The 27,623-nt window shown below is 29.9% G+C and overlaps 1 protein-coding gene across 1 annotated transcript; it reads right to left on the bottom strand.

Moving 5' to 3' along the window:
* Nucleotides 1–9,254: 9,254 nt before the first annotated feature.
* Got2 (glutamate oxaloacetate transaminase 2) lies at nucleotides 9,255–25,743 on the bottom strand. The gene is made up of 9 exons (XM_014433792.3): nucleotides 25,461–25,743; nucleotides 14,888–15,047; nucleotides 14,676–14,804; nucleotides 13,246–13,467; nucleotides 11,617–11,773; nucleotides 11,377–11,475; nucleotides 11,133–11,298; nucleotides 9,618–9,768; nucleotides 9,255–9,517 (listed from the first exon to the last, which is right to left on the bottom strand). Exons 1-9 carry the CDS (start codon nucleotides 25,532–25,534, stop codon nucleotides 9,395–9,397), a joined length of 1,281 nt encoding a protein of 426 aa, XP_014289278.1. The 5' UTR covers nucleotides 25,535–25,743; the 3' UTR covers nucleotides 9,255–9,394.
* Between the last annotated feature and the right edge of the window lie 1,880 nt (nucleotides 25,744–27,623).

The raw sequence follows: 27,623 nt of genomic DNA on the forward strand, positions 1-27,623 counted from the left end.
ATATATGACTCCTTTTAGCCATTTGAGTTTAATATATTTGTTTGGATACTTATAAAGTTAGCTTTTAATAAAATATTTTTGATTCATAGTATGAAAAAATTTATAATAATATTATTAGTTAAATTTATTTATAATTATGTTTGTCACGTTTCATTAAATCAGTTCCCAATGAGGAATAGTAAGTGTTTTGCCACAATTGGTTATAAGATTTTTAAAAAAAATATTTTCTATACTTTTACTAAATTAATTTTTAAAAAGTAAGTTTTGTGTAATTTTACAGTTCAATATTTTCCAGTCATATCACTTATAAAAGCTCAGTTAAGAGGTCACTGATTTTAAGTAAATGTTTTGGGGTAATTATGCATCCAAAAATATTTATTGGACACATGTCCCTGCGTTCATTCCAATAAGTTCTAGGGTCTGAAAAAAGGAGTAAAAAATAAAGAGTTGTTGAAATTTGTTTTCTCTTATTATTCTGCATAATCTATTTGAGAGATTTTAATCTAGTTAGTGCATTGATGTCATTGCTGCTATTTGGTCTTCATTTTTCCAAAATCTTTCATAAGTCAGAGGGAACTCAACCAATCAACTTCAAATTTCTATAATATCAAAAGGATGTTGAAATACACCAATTGCAACAAATCAAAATATATTAGGCCAATTAGAATTCAAGAAATAAGATAAAGAAGGACCTTTATAGCTGATAGCTAAGCACCGGATGAGGGTCCCAGAATGCTTGTTCAGAACATTGTGGCTTTGATGGTCATCTGGTTCTGTCAATAATTATTTTGCAGCAACACTGAGGAAATGAATCTTGACATTCCCATTAAAGCTGACTGAAAAAATTTAATTTGGTCAAATTATGCAAGAGGTTTTAGTTTCATCTATAAAATTTGAAAAAAAAAATCCAGTAAGTGAGAAAATTTTAATTTTTTTTTGTTTTTATTGAAGATTTATATATTAGGAGTTTTTGGAGTACTAAATGAGAATCTGAAGCTAGTTATTATATAAAAAATATTTCAACCTACTTTGTTTATTTTATAGCTAGTCTGGTTTTAATTTTATTTTCTGTCCCTATTTTTACTTTAGTGTTATTTTCATGTAAAAATTAATTAAAATTTCTTACTTACTCATTCAATAATTTCAAATAACAAGATAACATAAGGTGTTGAGTCACCACATTTGACCAACTCGCCTGCAGTAATTTTAAGAAACACCCTTTAGTAAAAAATTACAAATGTTTGTAAAAAATTCTTTAGTTTAGAAAGTGAATCCGTAGGCTACTGTTTTCAAGGAACATTTTAAAAAGTTATTAGTTTTATATAAAAAAATTAATTTTACACTCAATTTTCACTATGTGTGATAGTCCACTCTGGTTCTCTATGCCTCATATTAAATTATATAAGTTTCTAACAAGTATTCTGAAGATATTAACTCAGCTAAGAATTTTAATTAATCTTTAAAAAAAAAAAAATGGAAAGGAAAAAATAGATAGGATATAAAATTAACTTTTCATATTAGATTTTTATGAACTTTGAAAAAAATATTAGCAAATGCTACCTGGAATTTTCAGGCTAAATTTTTTTTTCTTTGAAAACTGGTTCTTAATATTTTTTTTACCTACATTACTTTGACCAACTATGTTTTTCATTCATTGCTGTTTGTTCATTAAAATTTGTTGAGCATATTTTAAGTTTAAAAAAAAAAGTGTATGTATTTTTTTATAAACTTTTTTATTTGTTTACTTAGGTTCCATGTCCCATTTGAATGAATGCTGGGATTAGTAATCAGTATTTTTGGATGTAAAATCACAAAAAAAAAATTGTTGAACCCTTCACTATGTCCTCATAGTGTACTCTTGTTCATTGTAATGGTCATTAGATACTCTTTGAAACCTTGTTTAAAAAGTCGTTTTTTTGATATAAATAAAGTCGCTTAACGCAATTACTAACATCAGTTCTTGATGTAATTGAGTTCGGTTTTAAAGAAAATTAGCTTTTAGCTTCTGATATATTTTATTTGTATCTTTTAAAATATCAATTAGTTCATTTATAGAAAATATATTTTTTTAAATATGTTGGCCAAGTAGGTTTGTTCAAATCAGGCTTATGGATAATAGTGGATGGAAAGAATAAATAAGTTTTGTCTATATTATAATAATATATAACCTTCTGCCTGGATTATATTGGTTATACATTGATTAAACAACTCTTCCCAGGATTTTCTGTGGACATTTTACAAATCAATAAGTGAAGAAGGAGAAAGAGCCAAGGCTATTTTCAAATTTTATTATTTATATATATATATATATTTAACAGTTTTTTTTACTAGATTATCATAGGATGAAAGAATTTTTTTGCAAAAAAAGTTAATTTACATGTGATTTAATTTCTTTTGGAAAAAATTCTTTTACTCAGCCCTGAATAAAATCTAGTACAAAAACTGTGAAAGATGAAAATTAATAACTGGACTTCTATGTGGTTTAGGAATTTATGCCTCATATATTTCACACTTTTTGTGTAGTAACCCCATACAAGAGGATTTATGTAAGGTGTGCATTATGTATAAGATGTATGCTTTAAATTTTAAAACATAAAAAAAGGAAACAAGAGATAAAATAAGAAAGTTGATCAGTAGAAAATTGAGAATCTAAGTAGAATAAATAGATTAATAGAAACAAAGAAGATAAGCTGAGTCAGCATGAAATGTAACAAATTATTAATTTTATAAGAGTTGTACACTGCACCAAAAAACATATTACCTTGATTAATTGTAGGTAGGATTTTGTGATGAAATATGCTAAGTTTTCTTGTCTTCCCTGAAGAATTTGCTTTCTGTAGGTAGCCACATGTTTCTGCTCATCATTTAGGTAGTTTTTTATTAAATCATACAAGTATTAGATATTCCATAAGTTCCTCTTAAATATTTCTACATTATAGTAACAGGAATATATTTATTTTTCTTATAAAAACTTTAATAGCAGTTTTTAGTTGGTTCATGTACCGTCCCCAATTATATCAGTTTGTAAAATGTTTCAACTGTCTATTTTTTATAATTTTGGTAAAGCACACATGAAACTGTACACCCCTAGATATCTAACAACTTTATCTGTCAAAATTAGGAAGGGGTCTCACATAATAAACAAAATTTTAAATAGACTTTTTTAATGCTGAGGCTGCCCTATAAAAAAAAAATCTCAACAATGAACTCTGTTAGCCAAAAAGAATCTGCTTTTTGACAACCAGAGCGATGTCCCTTTCTAATTTTGGAAGCTAGGGGTATATAGTTTCATGTATGCCTGGAATAAATCATATTCAACTTTCACATATTTGTTATCCTGTTGAAACACCCCTGCTCCACGTAGGGGGGTAAATGTGAATGGAATGACTAGAGAGGGTGTATGATGGATGATTAAACATTTTCTTCAAAAAAGATAAAATTATTTTCGACTATTAGTGGCAATACTGTAAACCCAATAAACAAGGCACAGGATGAATTAGAAGAGGAGGGATGTTACGTGATAGTATATATAAATTAGGGGTGATTTTTTTTCAATTCGTGAAATTTCAAGGTATGTAGAACTAAGAAATACTTTTTTTCGTTTGTGGGAAAATGGATGTTACAAGTGTTTAAAAAAAAAAATAGCTGAGGTGGTTTGAGGCGTAGGTCTTTGCCACCTGTGAACTTAAGCGGCGCCGGTTCGAATTTGGTTTGGGGCCTTGTTTTCATTAAATGGTGGTCCCACAAAATGGAAAACTTGACCCCCTATCATGGTTAGGGGCTCACAAGCTGAGCCATGTAAAATCTGTTTTACAATTTCTTCAAAATATGAAAATGATATCCATTTTACGAAAGCGCAATGGCGTCTTGAGTTAGTAACGTACTCGTATTACGGTTTATTTATGTGTTCTAAGATGCTGAAAATAAATACAAAATAGGTTTTATGATTAGGGCTTGAGTCATTTTCACTTTTAGGAATTCTGCTCATATGAAATATATTGAATTCATAATGTTAAGATAGTTGACCGGGGATAATATATATGAGAAGATGGTTGGGATGCGGTTAGAGATTAGCATAAATAATAAGGTGTTGATAGTTGACCGTAGATTACTGATTGGAGATGGGAGGGGGAGGGGGAGGAGGGTCCGTTCAGCAAAGAACAACATAAATTAACAAAAAATATTTATTTATGCCGACGTTTCGACCTGAGTTTCAGGTCTTCATCAGGGCTATAGAACAAAAGAGATAACAAAAACATTTTGAGAAACATAAAATTGAAAAGAAATAGTATACAAACAAGTGTTTACATGTCTTATTTTGTACACATCTTCTCACTTACATAACATTATATTTCATCTTTCACTGTTTTCAATCAGCTACCTTCTAATTCCATCATTATCAATCAATTATGATTCAAATCAATATTTTGTATAATCCAAACTTGTTTGTATACCATTTCTTTTCAATTTTATGTTTCTCTAAATGTTGTTGTTGTCTCTTTTGTTCTATAGCCCTAATGACCGGAAACTCAGCTCGAAACGTCGACATAAATAAATATTTTTTTGTTTATTTATGTTGTTCTTTGCTGACCGCACCCCCGACCATCTTCTCTATTTAGCATAAATAAGTTTAAAAACTTATTTATTAGTTTAAATCAGATGGTGTTTCTCAAAATCAGATTTTAAAAAAAAATTGATGTTGGTTTCGTTTTTTTAAAAAAACAATTCTGACATATTATAACAAAGTGATTAGGTTTTTGTAATGATCCTAAGATTTAATAATTTTTTTCCTTTCTGATTGTTAAATTGACAATTAAATATTGTTCGTTAATATCATCAAAAATATTGTCCGATAACTCTTTATATATTGGTTTCCTATGTACTGTATTCTTTGTATTTTTTCACTTTCGAATCGGGTATAAAATATTATTAATTTGAAAAATAAACCTATTATGAGCGTGTATCTAGGATGCAAATAGTTTTAGAACATATGATAAGTAACGTATTTATAATTTATATGAACATGTGGTGATAAATATAAAATAATAAGCAATAACAACCAACAAGTGAACGGTCCGTATCATTGTAGTCAGTGAGTGTTTTTCTTTTCTTTTTTATTTTAATAACTTTTAAGTCAACATGAGTTTAGCAATGCAGATGGAAATAGAAGAAACAGACTGGATATCATGAACGGTTGCCGATACATTACAACACTCGGTAACTACCATATAACTTCTTAATTATAGCTTATATATTTGTATCCATGGGCGTAGGCAGAGGGGAGCATAGGCTCCCCCTTGGATTTTTGGGATGCAAGGAAAAAAAAAAAAGAAAATAGTGAACCTATTTGATAGATGATTTCTTTCCAGAAACATGCTATAATTATTAAAGTAGCATTGTTGAGTTGATATCTTCACGGATCACAAAATGGTGGGGGGTTTTCTTGGAATGCGGAATTACATATTTTTCTTTTACCCAGTGTTATACATACATACATACATACATACATACATACATACATATATATATATATATATATATATATATATATAATATATGTGTGTACATATATATAATATATGTGTGCATAATAGGCTGAGGTCTGTTCCCCCATTGGTTAAATCCTGCCTACACCCATGTTTATATATTATATTATTTAATAAGGTTCTGCTCCAAACTGCTGGGCCCAGGTTCCAACATGGTTTGGATAAAAATTATTTTCTCTTCCATCGCCCGTGGAACGACTCTGAGGTTGGGAGAAATTTTTCTCTTGGGAAACACCCATCTTCAAAGGAATACCTCATACTTCAACGGGACAGGGAGGAAATATGGCGGTTGAGAACTATTCTACCCCCATGACTTATTATTCTTGTTGTTTAAGAGATTCTTTATTATCAAGACTATCCATGGGATGCAATGGAACATATGTTTGTTTTCTAAATTAGATTTTATTTATTAGACAAAATTTATACATTCAACAACTTTTTTTAACGATAGTACAATTAATTTTTGTTTGCTATTTATAATAGCAACAGTGTTTTGTTTTTTTAATTTAAGTGTACACGATATTTAGGTATTTTTCCCCTTAGCGGGTAATTATCGGGTATTCGTGTAAAATGGATTTATGCTATACATAGGTGTGCTTGTGCAGTTTCGCACTAGTCCTATGACTATTTTTTTTGGTTAATCATTAGAGATTTTTTCAATTACTAACAAGTTTCTATTTTAGGGGCCAGTAGTAGATTGGTGTTTGGAGCCCTAGGCAGATTTCCATTCTGATGTCATTACAGGTCTAGTTTCAAAAATATTGTTTATGTTTAACAATATTTTTACAATTGTTAGTTTTTATAATTAGACATTCACTCCGCCAACGATTTATACTTAATTTCTCCGAGTTACCATCCAACTCCATAAATGTTGAAGAGGTGAATAAAAACTTTAAATAGAATTAATTTCAAGATTAGAAATAATCAAAACAAAAACAATACATAAGAATATGTTGCGAAATTTCACTGTCAAGGGATATACATATGACAGTTAACGCGACTGTTAGTCCACTGACATTACTTGTTCTATTAACTATCACATCAGCCCCAGTTCGGTAATACTTCCCCAACTGTAAACTGTCTTGGCATTAAATGCTGCCATGACTGCAAGTGTCAAACAGTCACACCATGATAGCGGCTGCGACTTTGTTCACAATAACTGAAACTACGATTGTTCACTGTCAAGGCATATACATGTGATAGTTAACGCGACAGTTGCTTCATTAGGGGTATTCGTGATCTTTAGTTAAACATGTTAAATGGAGAAATATTTCCTTCTTTTACCATGTTAAAGCAATATAACATTTAACATGGTTGAGAGTCTGTTACTAGGTATGTTAAATAGATAATGACATCAGGCAACAGACAAGCTGAGCTCGTCATCGTTTTGTTAGGTTATTTGTTCGTAGTTTGTGTTTTGATTTTGTTAGCAAGTTTTTAAAACTAATAAAGCAATGAATGACACTAATAATAATAATAATGTAATGACAGTTGTCAATTAGCTCATCTTGATTGTCTTCCTCACAAGTTAGATCAACTAGGCACTCAGTGGCCGAACTTTCACTTTTCACTCAATTTTATTAATTACTTAAATCAAATTTTAGAAGTAAACAATAACATGAAGGAATGGAACTTCCATGAAGTTTTGGAAGGAAAGGTTAAAAAACAAGTAGGTCAGAAATCCGCTAGGAGCTCTTATGCATTTAACATGACTTTAAATAGGACTTCTCACAATGGTATACTTATAAACAGGAGGAGGCCCCTCACCTCCGGACTTAAAATAGCTCCTTTGAACGGATAGCTCATATATGATATTAAACATAACAGGTAACCTTAAAATACCAAAGGTAAGACACAACACGAATTACTTTTCTTTTTCACAGTAATGCACTTAGTAATTCATTTTTTATTTCTGTTTTAGAGGGTTCGGGGAAAAAAAAAAAAAGTATACTTATAACATTTAACACAAAATTATGAATACCCCGATTGTATCACCTATAAAAAACTATCGTATCAGAGCAATCCTGACTATTACAATCATATAGCTACAGTTATAGCGATTTTCCAGAAGCGAGTATTTGTCGGCATGGGCGTAGGTAAGATTTTGCCAAGAGAGCAGGCCTCAGACCATTACACTCACAAATACCTACATATGTACATGTATGTACTATTTTATAAAGAGTATCATAAAAAAAAAAATAAAAATCATTTATTTTAAAATTTGTATGCCCTACAATCCCAATAAATTATTGAAAATGAAACGACTGAATTTTAATCGTTAACAACAAGGTTTACCAATGGCTCCCATAATGAAAATATAAGGCAGTTCTGCATTTATCTCTGTTGATTTTTTGGACGCCACCATCTTTCCCTGTCATTACCTTCCTAATTATACCGTTTCCAGAAAGAAACCATGTATCTAATAAGTTCATTATTTTATTTCTTGGATCCCAAAAATGATGGAGAGAGCCGCGGCTCACCCTGGTCCCCTCTGCCTACGCCCATTTACGTCGGATAAAATAGGTATTTTCAAGGCGCTAAGCGGGCATTTTTGGATTGAGTGAATCGGCAGCACTGCTTACTACATAAACAAGAATATTGCATACCAGTTCTATTTAAAGAATGGTCTAACAGCATTGTTAGATAGGCATAAGGTATAATGTTTGAGAGCAGTTCTACAAGTTTCAGGGTGTTTAGGAGGTTGAAATTCTTAAATCAATTACGAGCAACTAACGCAATAAGTTGAAAAATTGATTAAACTCGCAGCAGCCTGATGCTATATAATGCTCCTAGAGTAAATAACACGTAAGAGCTGCCACTAGAGCCGTTACAACACGATCTGCCGTCCAAGACACAGACCATGGTTCAAGAAAAAATCGTCACACGTTAATTTCTGTTATATCTTGTAAATACATTATTTGAATAAATAAAGCGTAAATTAGAGTTCTCTGATCCACTTAAAGCTAGCCTATTACATGCTCTCAATAGCCCTTTCACACCTAGAGAAATCACTAGTTGTTGCCTTTGTCTTCTATTAGTAAATACAAAGGTAATGTTGAGTCATCACAAAAATCAATTTTCAAGTAATTAGTTCAACTAGGAATGGTGAAATACTTATTATCCAAGTTCTTTAAAAACACCATCCAGAAAATAAAAATGTGCATAATATTAAAATGTGGAATAATTGGTCCAGCCTGGACTTGGCCATGATGTGATGACAGGTAGTTTCTACTCCTCTCATCTTATTTTTAGAATACTCTCTTTTCGATATAGGACTTTAGACTTCACCCTCTTTAAGATTTGGAAGCTTGCAACACTATAATTCTTTCCTTGCAAAAACCAGCAATTATAAGCAACTAGCACAAAGTCTACTTCATTACTTATTTCTATTTGCTATTTTAAACATTACACTATTCTACTCGGGATAGTACACCACAACTCGGCAATGAACTATGGAGACAGTAATCCAAGCACTACAGACTCTCATGAACAATTTGTATTAATTTCATGGTTATTTAGATGTTGCCTCTCAAACCAGAATTTGAATACTAAAATGCAATAAAATACATAAAGATTTATTACATTGGATCATTAAGAATAAATGTTTAGTAGAAATTTTCAGGAATTTTAAACCAAAAGGGAGTACACTAGGATCCCAAACCCCTAAAGGCTTGGCTAACATTACTTCTTCTTGACTAATACTACAAATTTTCTTATTTTTTATATTAATATATATTTTTATTCACAACTTATTGCCAATTATAATAATAATCAGAATACTTAATAGTACAAATTTAGGGAATTCATTGAGTATTTATTGATAATACTCTGCCCGGTTTAAAATTAGGTTATTTAGTACAACTGTGCATTGAGGAAGCGAGATACTGATAATTATTTGATGAAACACCAGCCACTGAAATCCTACCATCTCTTGTTAGGTAGATATGGAACTCTTTAGCCATTCTATCAACCTAAAACATAAACATTGTTCATGAAACAAAGGCATAAATATAGATGTTTTTCAAATTTTTGCTGAACAAAATTACCAAAATATTATTAATCTATTCTAACCTGTTCAGGTGTTAGGCCAGTAAAACAAAACATTCCAATTTGATCAGTAATGTGATTCCAATTTCTTGATGATCCAAGTTTCCCTAATTCATCCTTCAATTTCTTTCTGACACTAATAATTCTATCAGCCATTCCTTTCACCTCTTTTAACCTTAAATAAAAGTATTCATTATTAAGATCATAGAGGTTATTCACATAATGTTTTTCCTGGAGATAATAAGATATAAAAGCACTGGGAAACAAATGACCTCAGTAAAAAGATAACTGAGAATAAGCAGTAATCATTTCTGATATACTACAATGAACACTTTCTATAGTATGTTTGAAAATAGATTTTAATCTTGTAGATGGTGTGAGAATGAAAATGTTTGAAAATGGCCAATAGAAAAGGCTGACATAGTGCGGCAATGTGGAATATATATAATAGAGATAAGTTTTTATTATTATATACTTTTATATTAAAAAATGAGAATTTCGTGTGGTTCAAAAGGTTTTTTCCATAATCTTCTTTATTAATATGTAATAATAAAGAAAATGAATTCCGCTAAAAACCAAACAAACAGACGAAATAAAGTTATTTCCACAAGGGATATTCAGTAAGTAAGAGTACTGTTGGGCTTGTGTGCTGTATGAATTTTTTTTTCAGAAGTTGTCAACACTGAAAAGTATGGGTGGTCTCCTGAACATGAGCACCCACATGAGTACCAAAACTTGTCCCATAGCATCCATTTCTGTGAAATATTTCAATGCAAAATCCTGCCAAGTGTAAGGTTCCTTTTTCACAAAAAGAGGAACACAAACAGAGGGGAATTGGACAAAGGAAAGAACAAAGGAAGTGTGCTTGTGTTTGCTTGCATCGGACCAATGCCATCAAGGGACTTTTTAAATCTTTTGGCTGGGAAGTGTTGAACCAATTTGGGACCTTCAGATTTTCATTTTTTTTCCCTTCTTGATGGCTCACATGGATGGAAAATGTTTCAAACTGAAGAGGTGAAACAAGGTCATGAAGTGAATGAAAGAGATGGTGGGACAGTTCTATGAGGAGGAAATAAAAAATACTTATAACACGACTTACAACCAGCATAAAATGGGAAGAAGATTATGTAGAAAAAGAAGTAATTTTTTTTTTAAATACAAAAAATTGAGTACTCTTATATTACTTAACAAAAAAAAAAAATTGTCTCAGCACACTTGTCTGTAAATAATAATTGAATGTGAGGAAGCAGGATTCAGGGATGAGAGAATAGAAGTACTATTGAAAGTTGTAATATGCTTGTAAAATGTAAAATACTATGCGAGTCAGAGTACTCTCAAGTAATTAACCTTTTTGACCTCTGGGATTGCTATAAGGAATAATGAAAGTTATGAATCTCCATCTAAATGTTGATTAAGATAATAATCAAAACTATATATATTTTTTTAAAATTTACAATATAAATGATATCAAAAATTTCATGTTCATCATGTTCATGTGTTCATCATAAAATTTAAAAGAAAAAAGAAAAAAAAAATTACCATTGGTTTTTGAGCTGTGGATCGCTTAAGATTTCTAAAACAATCCTTGCTCCATGGACAGGAGGATTAGAATACATTGGCCTGATAATAATTTTTAATTGTGACATCACACGGTCAACTTCTTCTTTATCCTTACATACAACAGTAAAATTTCCAACTCTCTCACCTGTAGTAAAGTGAAGTGAATGTTCCAAACAATACATTTAAGGATGTAAAATAGAGCTAACTTATACAACATACAAACCATAAAGTCCCATATTTTTTGCAAAAGATTGACACAAGACAACTTGATGCCCATCTGATACGAACTGCCTTATTGCAAAAGCATCATTTATAGCATCACCTATAATAAAATTTATCAAATTTTTTAATCACAACTAAGGATTTCATTTCAATAAAACAAATAGCAAAAAAAAGGAAGGGAAGCATGTTTTAATTTTTTTTTTTTTTTTTGTCTCCTAATAAACAAATTAATAAACTGTACCTGATGCAAAACCCTGGTAAGCCATGTCAAAAAAAGGAAAATGATTTTTCTTTTTAATAAGAGCTGAAAGTTCCTTCCACTGCTCTTTTTTCAAATCGATGCCTGTTGGATTATGTGCACAAGCATGCAGTAAGAGTAGAGAACGGTCAGGAAATCCCTAAAAATATCAATAGTAAAACAAATTTTAAGAGCCATAAATTATTTTTATTACAATGCGAATTCGATGGCTGGTTTTCAGACCATATCAGCCAAAACTGCTCTTGAAAATGAACATTTTATAAATCTTTAATTTATTGTTCGCTATCTTTCTTTTTTTCATAAATCTATTCTCAAGTACCATTACCAATTGATGTCCAGCACTTCGAGCAAAGAAAGTAACATAAAATTATAGTCTCTAATAGTTTAACATCTCACACACATAATGAGACCAATTTAGACTCAAACCAGGTAGCAATAGACAATGTTAGTTAAAAAAATTAGAAAGGAAGTCACTAATAAAATAAGCCAATATAGCCTCTTTAGTTACCAACCACTCTGAACAAAAAGCAACGTAGTCTATGTACTATAAAATTATGATACATTGACATACAGGCAAAAAATGGAAAATAATCAGTCAAATAATCAATAAAAAAATCAAAGGATAAAGGAACCTTTGAAGATAAATATCAGAATAAGCAGCTAAACACAAGAAGACTGTATAGAGAAAGAATGGGGATGAGGTTAAAGTTCTTCATGAAGTTGTTCTAATTTGTGAGCAGATGAAAATTTGTTGGAGATCAGTCTGGTGAATAAGGTGGGTGTGGAAGGAGGATCACAAATCGGTTAGTTTGTTCACTGTCTGTTGTGAGGCATGAGGTCTGGCGTTGTCATGTACGAGTATAAGTCTCTTCCGATTAACCAATGCAGGTTGTTTTTTGACAAGTTTTGATGAATTATGTCAAAGTCACTGCAGTACAATGTGGATGAGTTGGTTCCATCTCTGGGTAAAAAGGAAATATGTATTATTCCTGCCATTGACCACTACACAGAAACCATGGTCATTATTTGATATTTAATTACTGACCTTACCAATGCCTATTGTCATATAAAATCCACTATTCATCACATGTGATTATCCTTTCGAGAAAAAGCTCATTTTTTTTTTGTCTAATAAGCAGTGAACCCCATGTCTCCTAACACTTCAGCTGCTGCTGCTCATGTTTATAAGGTAACCATAGATCAACCTTTTTTACTTTACCAATTATCTTTAAGTGCTAAGAAACTGTTCATACGCTTAGTATTCAGTTGTTCTGCAAGTACTTTCACTGTTTGGTTTTCTTCCACAACAAGGCCTAAGTTCATTGTCGCCAATGATGGTTGGTGGAGATCTTCTGGATTGGTTATCCAAATCACCAGCCAAAATTTTTTCAAATTACCCTTTCTCCAAATTTTATGTGCACTTCTTTTAATTTGATTTTTAAATGATTTAAAATATATTTGTTGTTTTTAAACTTATTGACAACAACTAGTAGAAATTGATTTTTGGCTTCTTAGATTGAAAAAAGATTAACAGGCATAATGTCACTTAATTATTGATTAGGGAGTAAACCATAAATCATGTTAATTTTGCATGAAATGTAAGCAACTTACCTTAATATCAGACATCAGACCCTGATAATCAAGTCCAACAGTCTTCTTATCATAATATTTATAATATTTAACATTCATGCCACAGTGCCTAAAAATAGGAATATGGTTTCCCCATGTAGGTGATGGTATATAAACATCTTTAGAAAATGGGTAAAATAAAGAACAAAAAGCTGCACCAATCCTTAAGGCACCAGTTCCAGAAATAGATTGTGTAGAGGCATTCTGTAAAATAGAAAAGTTAATTTTAGGTATAACCGTTTAAATTAAGAGATTACCTGAAAAAAAAAGCAATGTAATAAATTAAACTATTTGGCAAAATAAGCCTGCTGATGAACCTTCCATCCAAATACAGTTTCTCATTTAAAAATTCTCAGCCTGGTGGGCCTTACAAGATTGATATAGCAGTTACATTTTTTCTTCAACAATTGATTATAAGGGGTACAATCTCACACAAAAGACACCCCTAACAATATAAATAAAAATAAAATTAAGATAAAATAAATAGATAAAAATAATAATTGCTGATAAGAGAGAAAAGTAAAGTTAATAAAAAAAATAATGACATTTGCAGACCTAACAAAACAAATAATTCCCTCAAGGATGCTGCTCTCCAGACTTTACAGCGGTACATCAGCAGTGGCCTGAGAATTGTTTTTAAAAATAAGGATAGCTGTTTCTAGTTCTATTTTGGATTTTTTATGCAGGCCAGGATATAGCATTAAAAACCTTGCTTAGATTTGAGTTAGTTAGGTCTTGATATGGTGATTCCAGGTAAGGCAGCGATTGAGGTGAATTGCCAGGTATCTTACTGTTTTGTGGGAAGAATTCTATTTCACATTTTTACCTTTGAGGATTAGTTTCAGTGGGTCTTGTGGACATATGAGAATAAAAACTTTTTAAGTACATTTTTCAATATTAAACTAATCATCCATTTAGTGAAGTAGGTCTTTTGCCCAGAAAATTCTGAGTATCACTGAGTAATTTGAGCCATCTGATTAATGAATTGGTTGAGCCATTTGCTCAAAAAATTGTTAAATACCAACAGACTAAACACATTTTAACAATAAATTTTCAGTATTTTGAGCCTGAATTGGAAATCTGTATCATTATTAAAGCAAGATTTTAATAGATAATTTATATTTTTATGAGTAAATCATCCTCAAATTTATCACTTTTATGTTACAATGATATAAAATAAAATACAAAATAAAAATATACATAACAGTAACTTGGAAATTTGTAGCATTAATAGTTAACTGTAATAAGACGAAGTTTACATTTTTGTGATAAAAACATCTCATAAGGCAAATTACATTTTTTATGAGTTAACTATACTCAAATTTATTACTCTTTAGTTAATTTTATTATATACAATTATTGCAATATCATAGTACAATGTAATATGTTTAATAAATATTTTTTTAAATTACCAAACCGTTTTTAATTACTGGGCTATCTTCCCCAAATGCAAAAGCAGCAGCAAGTTTACAATATTCAGACAAACCAGAAATAGGAGCGTATTCCTTATCCATATTTTTTGCCATGATTCTTTTTTCTGCCTAAATAAAATAAAAAATAGGAATAAGTTGGTGCAGAAAAAAGGAAATATAATACAGCTTTCAAACAAAATATTGATGATTACCTCTTTAACAGATGGTAAAACATATGGTTTTCCATTGTCATCTCGATATGAACCAACACCCAAGTTCATCTTCTTAGGGTCTTTATCTCTCTTAAAAGCTTCTGTAATGCCTAATATAGCATCAGGAGGTCCCAAAGCAACTTTTTCCCATACTGATGCCCTGAAACAAAATGAAAAAAAAAAATGTTTTCTCAATAAATGAAATTAAGAAAACTTTGCAAAATATTATTTAACTAAAATTAGACCTGAAGAAGTAACACTATAAAAAAAAAATATATAAATAAATATTAAGCATAAAATTAGTATGGTGAAATGCAAAATTACATTTCAGTAAAAGAAACAAATAGGTTTTAATACCTAGTAAAATAGATTTTACCTATGGTTGCCCCATTCTAAAGATGATTTTGATCACCTCTCTCTTTTTCTAAGTATATTTATTTACTTAACCTTAATTTATCATTTATTTATGCCCCCTAAATCTTCTATCCATTTAATTAATTTAAGAAGGGACATGGAGCAGGGGCTACACAGTACCTTTAATAATGTCAGCTTCATAGGCGTTGGCGTTTTTGAAATACAGTGATCAATCAGTGTGTGAGTGAGTGGTATCATTTCTTATATATATTAAGAAAAAAAGGTTTAACAGGTTTCTATCTATGCTAGTGTAGTATTTTTGTTTTATTTTATAGAGAATTCAATTACAAATTTTTTTCCAGGATATGAATTTACAGGCTATTCAGTGTCTTACGCATTGATGTTCTTGCGATGCTGTGGTCAATAAGTCAGTAAGTGAATATATCTATTACCATTATCCATACCCTTGGAAAACAAATTTCCTTTCTTAAGTCCCATAAAGAAATAACTATTGTGGGTTCAAAGAGAACTGTTGACAAGGAAAAAGTATGAAAAGTTCCAATGTTTAGATACAGTACTGTATGATTTACAATATCTGAGAAAAATATAACTGTTAAAAAAGTTTCATTAGCAGAGAGTAGACTCTCACTTTGAACAATGAATGTAGAAATGAATTTTGGCTGAAGTTGGATGAAGCTTATTAATAAATTGAAAAAAAAAAAGATACCAAAGTGGATTTTCAATGCATTCTAATGCAATAATGTGTAATAATAACACTAGCCCAGAACATTAGAAAATAGCTTTATACACAGATAAAAGTAGTTCGAAATAGCACAAAGGACATACCACCTGCCTTCAGAATTTGTTAAGAGTAGTGATATGGAAAGTAAAGGGAAAAGAAAAGACACTGTGCATATGATCAGTTGCCTGCTTCAGAATACTTACAAGACATGATTACTTCTAGCAGCATTTCAAAATATTGGAGTTGTGAGACGTCAATGAAAAGTTTCGAAAATATTATATTTAAAACAAAAAAAAAAAGCATAATAGTAAATATAATATTCTTTAAGAAGATAAAAATACAGAAGACGGAGCAGAGATCCCTATACAAGTAGAAACAGGGAGGAAAGTTCTGATGAACGTTTGAAAACTAAACGCCTAACACTTAGTTTCAAGAAAATTCCTTACTGTACGGTTTCTATTTGAATTGGAATAGTCTTAATGAAACTACTTATGCATTACATAAGGAGAATTGAATAGTAACAATTAATTTTATGAGATTGAGGAAAACAGAACTTGGGCTACCATTAAACAAAACATCAACTAATAGAATTAAAACATTGATTGTTTTACGCAAATGGGTTTTTAGTGATAAAAGATGAAGTAAAACAATGAAAGTAGAAAGCTTGTTGGCAAATAACCAGAGGAATTGAAGATAAAGCTTGATGATGATCTTCAGCTCTCTGTATTAGCTTCTATTACTAAACTTTCTACTTTTTAGAATTGAACTAGTTTGGATTTAACAGTTTATATTAAAATTTGTTACCAAAAATATGAGAAAGTTGCATTCTTTAAATCTGCAGTGAATTTGAAAATATTACAAAATATTCTTTGTTTATGAGTAAATCACCACAATCAATAAATTTAGGGGTCACACAGGAACTGAAAGTGGTGGGCTGAATAAATGATGATAAAGTGGGAGAGAAGATGTGGGATAAGGTGAATGATAATAAATTAAAAGAAAATAAATTCAACAATATTTGACCAAAATGCAGAGAAATAAATGTAGGGTCTCAGCCAAAACTCAAATAGGTAAAATATTGCTTTGTAGGGGTTAATAAGATTTTTACTATTGACCATGTGAAATGTAAGTTCATAAAAACACTGTTTTAATTTCAAGGATGGACTGGTAGGCAGAACAAATATATGTATATTGAACAGATATATGAATATTGAAGGTTTTTTCATCCTCGTCTCACTCTGATTGGTTTTGGCACTGTTTTACTCATTTATTGTGATTTAATATTTCAACATAAATTATGCAATGCTGAGCTAAGCCCTTTTTAGGACTTTTTTTGATCTCAGAGGAGTTTATCCTCTAGTTTCAGGATCTCTTCTGACCCACAAATAGATGAAACTGTTCTCTAAAAGTTGATTGATAAAATAATAACCTTGAATAAAATTTCTTCCCTAAACATCATTTGAAAGACAATATACCTATAGGTATAATTTTGAAACTAAATGAATATCCACGAGCCTTTAAAAAATATCTAGATATAAGAACATGATTTAACAATTTTAAAAGCTTTATTGAGATGATTACTGCCATATATAGTTCATATAATTTCACATTTATAGGTAAAGATTTACAGTAAAATATACATTTAATTTCTATAGTTGATATTGAATTTATGATTTCTATTCCAAAGCTCTCAGATCTCCTATATTCCAATGCCTTCATTGATTCGCTATAACTCACCCAGCTGCATAGAGTAACTGTGTAACTGTACATCCCAGTGGTGACAAATCAAAATAATGTAACAATAGTATAATAATGAATAGGTACCATAGACCTAATGTAATTTGTATATTATACATTACATTAACAGTAATAAATTGGTAGGTTATAATATTAGTAATAATAGTAACATAACCCTACAACAGTACAATATTTTATGACATTTGATAAATTATACAATGTCTTTATTCACAGTCTCAATTGGATGTGAATTCATCAGAATATAACTCATAATAAAATTAATTCCTATTATATTACTAATATCACATTCTTTTATATATTCATCAATGTATGAACTGAGGCTCTAAATCAGATATCCAAAAAAACATGGTTATAGTTAGTATCATTTATTTGGGGATTAAGAAAAAAAAAACCTATCGAATCAGTAAATTAAATTACCACACTTTAAAATTTATTTCTAATTTTGTTTTCTTTATAACTAAAATTTTTTAGTTAAGTTATAATAATTTAAAGCAAGAATGGTTAGCTAGCTATGCCTTATGAGCAATCCAATATACAGGAATAATAGGATAAAGTCAACAAACTCTGGGTGGTGATTCTACACCTCAAATGCAACAATAAAAGTCTAATTGACCCATGTCCGATTCTCAGTCATTAGGGCAGAATATCAGTAATGTTTTTTATGAATAACACACACAACTTTTCTTCATAAAAATATACGAATGTAAGTATTTCTGTGTATTACATTAGTTAAATGTCTGATAAAAATCCCAAACCTAACACACCCAGTTTTCAAAGCATTTAAAAAGTTACTCTAAATTTAAAATTGCTGTGAAAAATTATTGTTTCATATAGTTGGAACAATGTTGATACATTTTGAAAATACCTTACTTAAAAATAAGTTCTCTCTGTATAAAATAAAGAGAGAAATGTGTTGTTAAGAAACATTGCTGTCTAAATACACCGTGTAACAGAATAAAGTCAACAAACTCCGGGCAGTGATTCTACACCTTGAGAAGAACAAAAAAAATCAACATGACCCATATCCGAGTCTCAACCATAAGGGCAGAATCTCAGTTATTGTGTTTTTTCTGAACAACACATTACTTCATATAGTCATATCTCCTAAGCTATTGGTCCTACAGCACTATAAAAACAGTCAATGGAAAGCTAAATCAATCTGTAAAGAAGATAGCCAGGAGAGCGGTCAAAAGAAACAAAAATAATTAACAACTATTTATTTGCTGACATTTCGTCCTAATTTGTAGAGCTTCATCAGGACTAAACAGACAGAAAAAAAACTAAAAATATTAAATAATAATGTTACTAGAGCTGACAAAGGAAACAGGACTGTCATCTTAGATAAAACAGAATATATTGGAAAAATCTAAAGTCATCCCTTTATAACCCAACAATATTTTATTTATCAAAAAATGTGTAGACGATCCTTTTCTTATTCTTAAAACTGATAAAATCCCTCATACCCTTTCTTGTTTTCACTTACCGCCCCCACGTTCATTTCACTGTTGAAACGTAACTAACTCTTTCCTCCCCTTTCTTGACCTCCTTATAATAAAGAATAATGGCAGCTCCTTGTTCACCAACTGGTACTACAAACCTACTTACTCCGGCAGACTGCTTAACTACTTTTCCCAGCACCCCTACCATCAAACAATCAATATTGCCAAAAATCTCATACAACGATGCCGTTCCTAATCTAATCTCCTGTATCACAATACCAATATTCACCGTATTAAGACTATCTTACTTTCAAACAACTTTCCACCTTGCATCATGCACAAACTCCATTAACATCCACCACCCACTCCCTTAATTTATATATCCCTTCCATATATCCCCTCTCTCACTGAGGGGACACACAGAAACTCACAACACACAGAAATTCTTAAAATCCACCATTCCTTTACTACGCCTTGTACTCAAGTCTCAAAATAAACTATCTCATTTTTTTACAAATACTAAGGATCCTATTCCTTTCCAATACCACTCTAACGTTGTCTACAATATTCCTTGTTTCTCCCCCAACTGTAATTCTTCATATATAGGCAAAACCAAGAACCACCTCAGATCCCGTATTTCTCAACACAAATTATCCATAACTTCCCACAACCCAGTCGCTTCCAAACTTTCAGAACAGGCACTTACAGTTAATCACTATTTTGATTTGATACCACTATCTTAGCCACTGTTCCTAACTACCAAATATGCTCATCTCAGAATCCATATATATATACACCTTGAACCCCTTCCGGTTAACCACAAAATTGATAAAAACTGTACCTCACATACCTACAGCTGTATATTAAACTAATTAAGACTCAATAATTGTACACTTATCTTATTATCATCACCAAATATTTCTATTATTCTCTCTTTTTTTTTCTCCTTTCAATACTTTATCACTTATTATATAATTTTTACATACTTAACTTTTTACCTATGTACATATATTTTATTGTAATTATACTATATTTTATTCACTTATGTTTATTTATCTGTTTTTATAAATTTTCACATTTACTGTTTTGTTTTTTTTGTTTTTGTAAACTTTCACTTCACATTGTTACAATAAACTTATTTCACTTCAAATTGTTTCAATCACGTATCATTTTCATCAACTAAATTTTATTATCCTTTTTTCACTTGTTTGCTATCATTTATCACAATTATTTATTTACTTCATTTTACATTTTACCAATGTACTTATAATTTATTTTATTTACTTACATTTATTTATCCATTGTTGTTATTATTTTTCCCATTTATTTTTTCATTTATTAACTTTCACTTCAAGTTGTTTAAATTAATTTATTTCACTTTAAAAGTTTTAAAAGTTTAAAGTAATTTATTTCACTTTAAAACATGTTACTTATGTTGTCTTGACTATTAAAATTATCATTGTAGATGAAATATTATTGTCATGATCAACACAAAAACGGTTATTATCATTATCTAATTATTCTATTAGGTTTATACCTTTTTATTTAATATTCTTTACTTACTTCTTTTACATTTATTGTATTCTTTTTATCATTCTACCTATATTTTCTACCAGTATATATTATTAGTTACATATTCTATCATTTAATTTATATTTAGTTTTTCCTAAATTAGATAATTCTCATAGTTATTATTATTATCATATTTTTACATCACTTTCTTGTATACGCGACATATTTTAAATAAAACTGATAATGATTACCTCCTCCCAGTATACTTCCGATTTTCTGTCAAAGTTTCAAAAGCTCTCATCTTGAAGAGGTGGGTGGTCTTGATTTGTATCTTTTTAGCCCCTGATTTTTTTTTTTACATTCTATTTTATATTACATTACAAATTGAAAGGTAATCACAAAAATTAGTGTACTGTTGGAAAGCTTACTAAACGGAAAAGTTTTAGTGCAATTTGTAAAGCTTAGGCTAGAAAATTTATTTCGGTAAGATAAAAATAAAAAATTTCAAAATTTAGCATTTCTAAAATATTTTAAAACATTGATCATTGTAACCACATTAAAAATTAGATTAGTGTTTGGTGAACAGGTATTCTTAAAGGAATTTAATTGAGCTTTCTAATAGTTGTTTTAATTTTGATGTAGGACAAATAGCTTAGCAGATATGGCTATTTTTATGAAGTAACATGTTGTTTAGAAAAAACAAAATTGAGATTTTGTCCTTATGGTTGAGAATCAGACATAGATCAAGTAGATTTTTCTTGTTGTACTCAAGGTGTAGAATCAGCACCCGGAGTTTTTGGCTTTATCCTGTTACACCCATTTACCATTTAGATAACAATGCAATTCTCTCTAATGTAACACAGAATTAGAGTGGAATGTATAGTATATATATAAAGTATATTTTTAAGATGTATCAACATTGTTCCAACTGTATGAAGCAATAATTCTTCACAGGAATGTTAAATTTAGAGTAAATCTTTAAATGGTTTGCAAACTGGAAGTGTTAGGTTTGGGATTTTTATCGGCCATTTAAGTAATGTAATACAAGGAAATATTTACATTTGTTTATCTTGATATGCATTTTCAGCCAAATAATAATATTTTAATTTGTCACTTATGTAAAATCTAAAAATCTGGTTAATGTGTTCAAAGCTATCAAAGAGATTAAACTTATTGGACAATTTAATTTACTTGCTACCACAAAAATACAAAAATCTGGTTCTGAACTTACATTAGTAAGCGCGATAATGTTAAAGTAGTCATCATGAAGATTATTTTCTAGGGAAAAATTTTTGAACCCCTTTGATGGAATGAAAAGGAGGCAGAATAAACCGTAGGACTAAGTTTAAAACTGGCTCTGGTAGAGTTCTGAGTGTGACTTCGCTGTCAAATCTACAGAGAATCAACATGGAAGTCTAATACAACTATTTATTATTTAAAAGGACCCCCCCCCCCGTATGCCTCTAGACTATAATAGATGTAAATAAATAATTTTTTTTTTTATTGAACTAGGGTTGCCAATCGTACTACGGACGGTCTAGTTTTTTGAACCCGTCTTCCGCCGACTCCCTTCACAGAAAGCGATTTGTCTAGTATTCGGCGATTCATTTAGTCTGGAAGATTTTTTTTTCAATAATAATTAGGTTAGTGAACTAGATTTTATAATCACAAACATAGGACACATTATTTGCAATAAGAGCTAACACAAGCGATTATTTAGTTGCGGCAACTAAACAATTTGAGCAAGTTTTATTTTCTTGGAGACTCAATTGCTGTCAACAACAACAAAGTTATAACTGAATGTAATTTTTAATTACCCAGACTAAAAAGGTTTCAATGTGCGGCTAGTCTTGTACCACACCTCGTTCCATAATGCCACCACCTCTCTGAGGTTGCCTCAGTACTACATTACTTTTTTTTTTATTTCTAGTCTCCTTTCAATCATGATCCGTTTCCTTGTTCTTTTAAAAATAATTTTGTTGGTAACTACTTTTAGTCCCTTAAAAATGTTTAATGTGTTTTTAGTTTAATATAAAAAATTGTTGATATATAATATTTTGACACCGTCCAGTTCATTCAAGTTGACATACTTTTACCAACTACTAAATTTACCTCTTCTTCCTCCGTCACACTTTCGGCCACGTATTTCTTGTTAAGTTGGCAACCCTGGAATCTACATCCTGAATTGTAAAATCTCAAATTTGGGAAATTATACTTCCTTGGTCGAATACATTGGTTAATTGTTTAAAATAATACACCAAAAAATCTTAACAAATCAATTAAATTTATAAAAAAACACGATGGAAATACTGATGATACAAATAAAAAAGTCATTGAATCTTCATTGTCACACCATTATTCAAGATGGGATCTTGCGTTGTTGAATGGGTTACATTCCACGCTGTTTTGATGACCTTGAAATGATCACGCCCCTAACCCATGCCAACGAAAATGAGCAAACAAAAACAGGATTAACTGCATCCTGGAAGAGAAAAGGAATAAAATCTCCGCTTCACAGTTTCTTACAGTTTTAATAAACAATTTTACTAACTTATTTCCACACAATTAACTTAAATTGTGAATATAGAAGCTAGATTAAGGAGATTACTGCAATTAGTTCATTAAATTATTCTGAAAAACCTACTTATGATTATAAAAACACAAAAACTATTATTATGTAATCGGGACGGATTCTTCCATGCTATAGAGCAATCCATTTTTTTAATAGAGTAGTTTTTATTAAAAAGTGAATAACTACATTTATATGTCCGACCCCTCTGACAAATACTTTTGAGGGTTTATTAATCAATCTAGGGTGATTCAGCGTTAGTGGCTGTGCTTAACTAAATACAACTAAATTAGAATTAAAAGATTTTCTTCATCATAAGTAAAGTCTTAAATCAATTGCAGCCGTTAATTTCTCCTCTTTCAAGTGATATTGGAACTTACGACCAGTCATTAGCCAAAGGTCGAATAGTTGACGTCTGTGTTCGGTTTATTTTTAATATGAACCATTCCCAAAACTTCTACAAAAATGTGGTACCTGTTCCCCACCATCTTATATTTTGAGATAAGTGGGTACACAAAAAAGTATCCTACATATTTCTTAAAAGTGCTTGCATTTATTTTACCCAAGGCTATAGCTGTAACAACTTATAGGTGAGGGTGTAAAATTTCCCAACTTAACATAGGTCTGGGATGTATTCAATTAATGTTATCCTTTTCCTAAACATTTATGGAAAATTGATCTGTCTAAACAGCGCTTTTATTTTTTGTTGTATTAAAATTGTGGTAAAATATTATTCAAAGAGGTAATTCCAAATGTTTTACCACAATTTTACAGCTTGAAGTAGGTACTGCAATCTGGAATTACCCAACTTTTCGGGTTTACAAGTTATTGGAGGAGATGACACCCTTCACTATTTGTTCTCCCCCTCTCTCCCATGGGATATCTCTTATTTTAACATTTTATTCATAAGTAATGGACAACCTATGGTTTTTATTAACTTGGGAAGGGGGATAAAACAAAAAAAAATTAATTGGTGTATCACAATATTTTTGATTCTTAATTTCCATCCCATCAGAATATTTCTCAATTGTTAATAATATTTGTAAAACATCTTCTTAACAACAATGGCATAGTTTTCCCGATGTCCTGTCAGTGAGTACCTTAGATTGCCAAGTCTTGTATTTCAATTTTATAATTATATCAATCAATCATTACATAGGATAAAAAAAAACAGAGAACAGCTTGTCAGCAGATCGTAAAAGAAAAAATGAAGTAACTTTCTTGCAAGGATAGTATAAGAAAATTCATGTACACAAAAATTTAAACCAAAAAATATTAAAAAATGGCAAAATTACGAATTTTAGTAAGGACTTAAGGGTTAATAGTAATTATACAAAGAATTAATTCTATTCTAAAATAATTTCTTCAATTCAGAATTGATAAAGTAAAAGATCTGACCAAAAGAAACATATTTTATTCCCCGTTTAGCTTAAATGGTCCAACCCATAGCTAGTTAATTTCTCTACGATAGTTATCTAGTCACTTATGATTTTCAATGAAAAAACTTTGTTGACATTCAATAAGTTAATTATTATTTGTCATGATTTGCCAGTATAAATTATCAAACTTATTCATTCCATATTGTTTGATTTTCTTATAAATTTTTGTTACATAACAAACACTTATAAACATTTCCTGTTATTCCTTAGATATATTGGGCATATTAATAAGGATTAATAAAAATAGGTATTTTTTTTGGACAGAACTAGAACTGGTCATTTTTCGAGAAAACTGTGCTATGATTGTAACTGGGCCTGTCAGACCCAACAGGTATGTTAGGAGTTAAATAAAAACCTTTTTTTTTAATCACAAATTTAGATAAAGTCAAAATAATAGATCATGCATATATCACTTTTGCTATTTTTTTTTAGATTTTAATACTGTTTGGTATCTAAGTTAATAAAATTAACTAACACCATTCCTCATTTAAAAAATTTTATTTATCAATTAATACTATAAAATTGTTAGGCTTAAATGCATCTAACAGACTGGTACAGTGATAAGAATATCATGATAAGAAAGGATAATGATAGAAATGAATCAACATCATAAAAAACGTTTCTCAAAAATAGAGGGACAACAGTTTGAAGAATTAGTGAAATTGTCTAACAATTAACTACTAGTACCGAATCTTGGAATGGATATTATACTTAAAGTATGTACATAATTATGTTTAAAAAAATAAATCATAATGCTTACTCTCTACACAGCACAGCTAGCCCATATTGCTTTGATAATAAGGCCGGAGATCCTTTGACAACTTTCGAAAACATTGTTTTAATACAAAAGAACTTGAAACCTTTAACTTTATATAAATTAATTTTTTTTCCCAAATAAGTTGTTCAATCCATGTGCATTAATACGAAAAAGGTGGAGCCGGCCTAACTTAGGTACGAGGGGACTACACAAACCGGCAAGTTACTGCAGAGTAGAACTGATCAAATAAAAAACGATAAGGGGGAAATTCAAAAACAGATGTTTTCATTTATAACCCTAAATGAAGGTAATGCCACTACGGTTTTTAGCTACGATACTGCTCCCTGCTTTTGGTTATCAATATTATCAGACTGATGTAATTCACATGATATGAAATTTAAATATTTTTGGTTTGAAAATTTCATAATTAACTTTTATCATTTTAGCCATCAAATATAACACAACTGACAATATGATTCAGCAGTCAGGAATGTAAATATAGTTTAATTATACAAATGTATCTGAAATAAATAAATAAATGAACATGAGTTAAGCTATTTGAAATTGAAAATTTTATCATTAGACATTAGAAGTTCAGCATTTACTAATTGAGGTCTGCGCCTTTAGGTAATTTTTAAAAATCAAAACCAAATCCTATGCAGTGATTTTAAGAAAATCTTATCAAATTGATCATTTCCTGCTTTTTAAAACTAAAAGTAATATTTTTTCTGTTCAAATGTGCATACAAACTTGAAATAACCTGAAAATGAGAAAAAAAAACTGGATTTGCCTGGCCCTATGGATCTACGTTTTTTATTTTTTAATATTAAACTAAAATTATAATTTCAAAAGAATCAAAAATAGTAGGGCTATAGATTATTGAGTATCTTCCAAAATGAATTTAAAAATAAATCATTACATTTTACTTATAAACCAATATTTTGGTCCAGATAAGTGGACCATCCTTAGGGCTAAAAGAGATCAGTGACATATAGATGTGATTTTAAACTAACAAATTAAATACAAAATAATTGTGAATTAGTGAATTAATGACTAATAAATTGATGCTAAATAATAATAATAATAATGAAGAATTCCATCTAAAAAGATTCTAAGTAACTTTTGTCAATGTTTTCAGAGATAAAAGCAAAATTCTACCTTTGATCAAATGAATATATTTTCATATATGTATATATAGTTGACCATAAAAATTGATATATAGGAAGATGGTCAGGGTTGCGGTCAAAGGAGGAACAAAAATAGTTTACAACTATTTATTTTCCGACGTTTCGCCTCACTTTGTAGGGCTTCATCAAGGCTGTTCAGAGCAAACGGGTGAACAGCCCTGATGAATATATTTCCAGTTTTGGCATGTAAGAGCCTTTTTTATGGATTAGGAGCTGATTGTTATCTTCATTGCTAGAACATCTATCAGATTAGTTAAAAAAAGAAACATTTTAAATTTTAAAAAAAAAGTTGTATTAAATTTTGTGCTAAAAAGATTTTTAGAGAAATCCTTTCATTTTTCCTCTTATCTCAAAAAATATATGACAATAGCAAAAATAGTACAGACATTCATGTTTGTACTTATACCTCTAAGATAAACCTGCCTAAATAGAAGTGTAAAAATTCAGTTTATTTAATTTTAATTTTATAGGTATGACTTACCAAATGCTCTGTAAGGAGGCCTGGCCATTTTTCTAAAAATATATTAAATACAAAGTTTTTTTGTTTAAACTGTTTCTTTCATACTTAATTTCAAAGATGTTCTAGCAATGAAGAAAACAATCAACTCCAAACCCTGAAAAAACGCTCTTAAATGCCAAAACTGAAAATATATTCATTTGATCAAAGATAGAATTTTGCTTTTATATCTGAAAACATTGATGAAAGTTACTTAGAATTTTTTTAGATAGAATTCTTTATTATTATTATTATTTAACATCAATTTATTATTCATTAAAGTACTAGTTCACAATAATTTTTCTTTAACGTGTTAGTTTTAAAATCACATCTACATATCACTGATATCTTTTATCCCTTAGGATAGTCCACTTCTCCGTACCAAAATTATAAGAAAAACTTAATGATTTATTTTTAAATTCATTTTAAGAGATTCTATAGCCCTATTATTATTTTTGAGATTATAATTTCAGTTTAGTATTA

This window comes from Halyomorpha halys, unplaced genomic scaffold (assembly GCF_000696795.3).
Source record: "Halyomorpha halys isolate HHAL.00 unplaced genomic scaffold, Hhal_1.1 Scaffold1268.1, whole genome shotgun sequence".
In the NCBI taxonomy this organism is placed as follows: Eukaryota; Metazoa; Arthropoda; class Insecta; order Hemiptera; family Pentatomidae; genus Halyomorpha; species Halyomorpha halys.